We start from the raw sequence: 3,679 nt of genomic DNA on the forward strand, positions 1-3,679 counted from the left end.
CTCTGAATTCTCCCTGTTTCTGTTTGGGTACCAACCCCAGTGGAGATATTTGAAGGTTGCTAAGAGGTAAATTATCAACTGTAAATGGACCAGCTGCACGCCCTTTATGAACTTCAATATCAATTTTTTGTTGAAGAATATTTATGTTATCTATGGCCGAAGGAAGATTTTTACTATGCCTAAATTGTCTTGGTCCAGTATATGGAATTTTGAAACCAAAAGTAAAACCATCCAACAAAAATTTTGATTCTTTAGAGTCATAGCCATGTAGCCAAAACTTTAATGCTCTTGTGTCAACTGGGGTTATAACATTATCATTTAATCTTATTTCACTTTCTAGGCTGGCTTGCTGGGTTTTGATGTTTACTAGAGTTTGCAATGATTTTCTTGTTGGGCTCTGAGAACATGCTGCACTCTTTCTTTGGGTGCTCTCCAAAACATCTGCTGCAGATGTGCGCATACTCACAGTTTGGTCGAACACAGTTCCCATTATTGTTGTTGTAGCTGAAGCATGGCTTCTTACTTTTCCCACGAAAGGGCTGCTGGCTCTGTGATTTCTGTTTGTTAGTCTTTTCATTCATGTCTAACCGACTTTTAAGTCCAACTTGTAATGCCTCCAAGTGAAGTTCAGCATTGATTTTGTCCCAGGGCATCTGAGCAGGATTTTCCGCTCTCCAAGACCGAAACTGTTCATCGTAGAAAAAAGCCGCTTTTTCACCGACATCGTTGCTAAGTTTCTGGATTGTTGCCATGTACTTCATTAAGCATGGTGATTGTGATGGGAATTTCTCAGGCATAGAATGTGATGTCTGGTCGACACTACCTGTTGATGTTTGCTGACTTTTGTTTGCTGTGTCATTTCCAGGGAGGGGTTGTTGTACTGATGCAGCTGCACATCTCTGTTCAGATGAAGATGCAGATTGCGACAAGCTGTTGGATGGGTTATTCAATTCTTGTAGCTGTGCCACAACCTTGCTCGCTATTGTAGGAATAGCTTCTGCCACCATCTCTTTCAGCATATCCTTGACTTCCTCCTTGAAGCCTTCTGTAACCCGTCTCCTTTTCCTAGGCTGTGACATCTTGGCTGTAATATGAAGCATGTTGTAAGAACATGATATTTAATTCAGAATTGCTAACGCAAACAATAGACAACTAACATTGCCCAATATTTAGCTAACGCTAGAAACTGTGATCACTGCTACCGCAGCTTAATGTTTAACTCATAATTTCAGTTAACACTGAAGAACTACAAGTGTAGTCCCCAATAGCCTAGTTATCAGTAATTATCACAATGATACGTACTCAGATAATACCATGGCTAACACCAGATTGTAATACAGCTAACACTGCATTATATACAGTTAACACTGTATTTAATAAATTCAGTACAATTTAAGGCAAACATTACAGTTAGCACTGCAAAGAGTTGGAATGATCTAATTTAGTTAAGCTACACCTTTAAAGCCATTCCTAATGGAATGCACTGTATGATATAAAACTTGGCTAGCACCAAATATCTACATCTAGGGTTTACATTCATAGTTTATGCAAACATGATAATTAACACAGTTACCACTGTTTCCTGTTATAAGCATTTGAGATAGAAAGATATAGTTTTGTTAATTCAAAACTTTAAAAGCCAGTCTTAATGGAATGTACTGGATGATAAAATACTTGGCTAGCACCAAATATCTACATCAAAGATTTTATACATTCACTTCTCAGTGAGCCCTATTTGTAAATACCTGTGATATAATTACTCAAAATTCAGTTCAGCAGAGCTAACACTCTTGTCTGTTCCGTGTTGCACTTTCAAAGCTGCAAAATTAAGGAACAAAATTAATACATGTAGACATATATAATGCACCCAATATTTTAGCCATTCAGGGTGATTTTCTCCTTTTGGATAGTGTAGCAAAATATTAACTTATACATATGTGCAATTCCAAATATGTGAGAATATATAAACTAAATATTTATAATTTTATACAACATGTGCATCATAACTTTTTTTTTTTTTTTTTTTTTTTTTTTTTTGTGCTGAACATAATTATGAACATATAACCTTAATTACTGATATAACACATACAGATCAGTATTGCAATTCATATTGTTCAAACAAAGTCCTTTAGTAACTCATTTCCTCTTTGTTTATTTCTTACACATCACATCTTGCATACAAAATTGTTCCTTGAATGTTCTTGTATTTTGGTTGGCCAGTTTTCCAATTCATATATTCCCCATTCTTGAAATTAGATTGTCATATTTGTTTGAATTCTTACAAATTCCAATAACAACACTGGAGTCTGCCGCAAATTCCTTAATTTTGTTTAACTCCATAAAAAGATTATTGTATTTTGATGGTAAAATATATATATCAAGTTTTCTGACAAAAAGGGAGTTGACACACTTTCACATACTATTTGTTAGCAATAAAAGTTTAAATCTATTTTAACCGAAGAATCAAATTTTAACTTTGTTTACATAAATTCTTTATGTGTCTATATCATTTCCACACAGCTGGAACACTGCAAACTTTGGACGAACCAATAGTAACATTTTCAAACTGTTGTGTATGATCTACCTCCTGACATTTCATAGCATAGACTGTAATGTTCTTATATCCCCGAATTTTTCAAATCCTGACTTTGAGTCACGATATATTTTCAGTTTTACGATATGCGAATTCCTCAAAATCACAACATCCGCCGTGGTTTGTTTACTTGAATATTTATAGAAAGTTGACCAACATTTCTGACCAATCAGCGTCGAGCAGTTCTCCCGGGAAAATTATATTTAGATACACTGGTAGACAACCCGCAAGATCACCTTTTTACACAGTTACATAATTTCACAAGTAAATTAAAGTAAATTCCATTATAATGCAACTGTTAGGAACACTGTTGTTATTAAAGAAATCCCATAACTGTATTCGATGTACTTTTCACATTGATCAACACAATTACGTAACAACCCACGCTATCCGTTAAATTTACATAATTCGTCTCATCTTATTGTTTTACATCATTAAACTGAATTTTTTTAGAAATACACTTACAATACAAATGACGGAATAACTTCCTGATGCACTTCCCGTGTCTTATTTAAAGATCAAACATCTTTCTCAATTTCATTTAGGATGCACTGTTTTGATTAAAGCTGCCACCTAGCGGTGAAATGTGTAGTAAAACAAATGCTGCCACCTAGTGGTGTTTCAAGGGCAATAACAATAATTCAGGATTGCCAAAAATGCATTTATTTACATAAATGTAAATATTTTGCAAAAGCGTGATTTATGAGCAGTCCAGCACATGTTCATTTGACTTTGTAAAGGTTGCTTTTGCATGTTTTTATTTGCCCTCTTATCATGTGATAAAATTAAAAGAAAAACACTTCCGTTAAATTTTAGAGATTGCAATAATAATATATCGATAATTAAGTATTTAGCTAAGAGGCTATTAAATAGCGAATCTTTTGGAATGTGTGCCTTGAACCAATTAAAAATCAATTATATTTGAAAGAGCATTTGGTAAAAGACATCTACTTTATGAGTTTTAACGAAATCCTTGTATATATATCTTAATCCCTATATATATTCAATGAACTAGCACATTTGAAGTAAAATTGTAGCGTGCATTCAATATGTATTGATTGTCATATGTTGAACGTACGTTGAACA

The 3,679-nt window shown here is 34.0% G+C and overlaps 1 protein-coding gene across 1 annotated transcript; it reads right to left on the reverse strand.

Moving 5' to 3' along the window:
* Positions 1–308: 308 nt before the first annotated feature.
* LOC133189404 (uncharacterized) lies at positions 309–3,235 on the reverse strand. The gene is made up of 3 exons (XM_061324777.1): positions 3,059–3,235; positions 1,746–1,818; positions 309–1,084 (listed from the first exon to the last, which is right to left on the reverse strand). The coding sequence occupies exon 3, from the start codon at positions 1,077–1,079 to the stop codon at positions 330–332; it is 750 nt and encodes a 249-aa protein (XP_061180761.1). The 5' UTR covers positions 1,080–1,084; positions 1,746–1,818; positions 3,059–3,235; the 3' UTR covers positions 309–329.
* Between the last annotated feature and the right edge of the window lie 444 nt (positions 3,236–3,679).

This window comes from Saccostrea echinata, unplaced genomic scaffold, assembly GCF_033153115.1.
Source record: "Saccostrea echinata isolate AGI-Se365-2 ecotype Australia unplaced genomic scaffold, CSIRO_AGI_Sech_v1 ptg000018l, whole genome shotgun sequence".
Lineage (NCBI taxonomy): Eukaryota > Metazoa > Mollusca > Bivalvia > Ostreida > Ostreidae > Saccostrea > Saccostrea echinata.

Excerpts from the sequence above, each read along its gene's own strand:
- LOC133189404 (XM_061324777.1), bottom strand. The coding sequence starts at position 1,079 with ATGTCACAGCCTAGGAAAAGGAGACGGGTTACAGAAGGCTTCAAGGAG.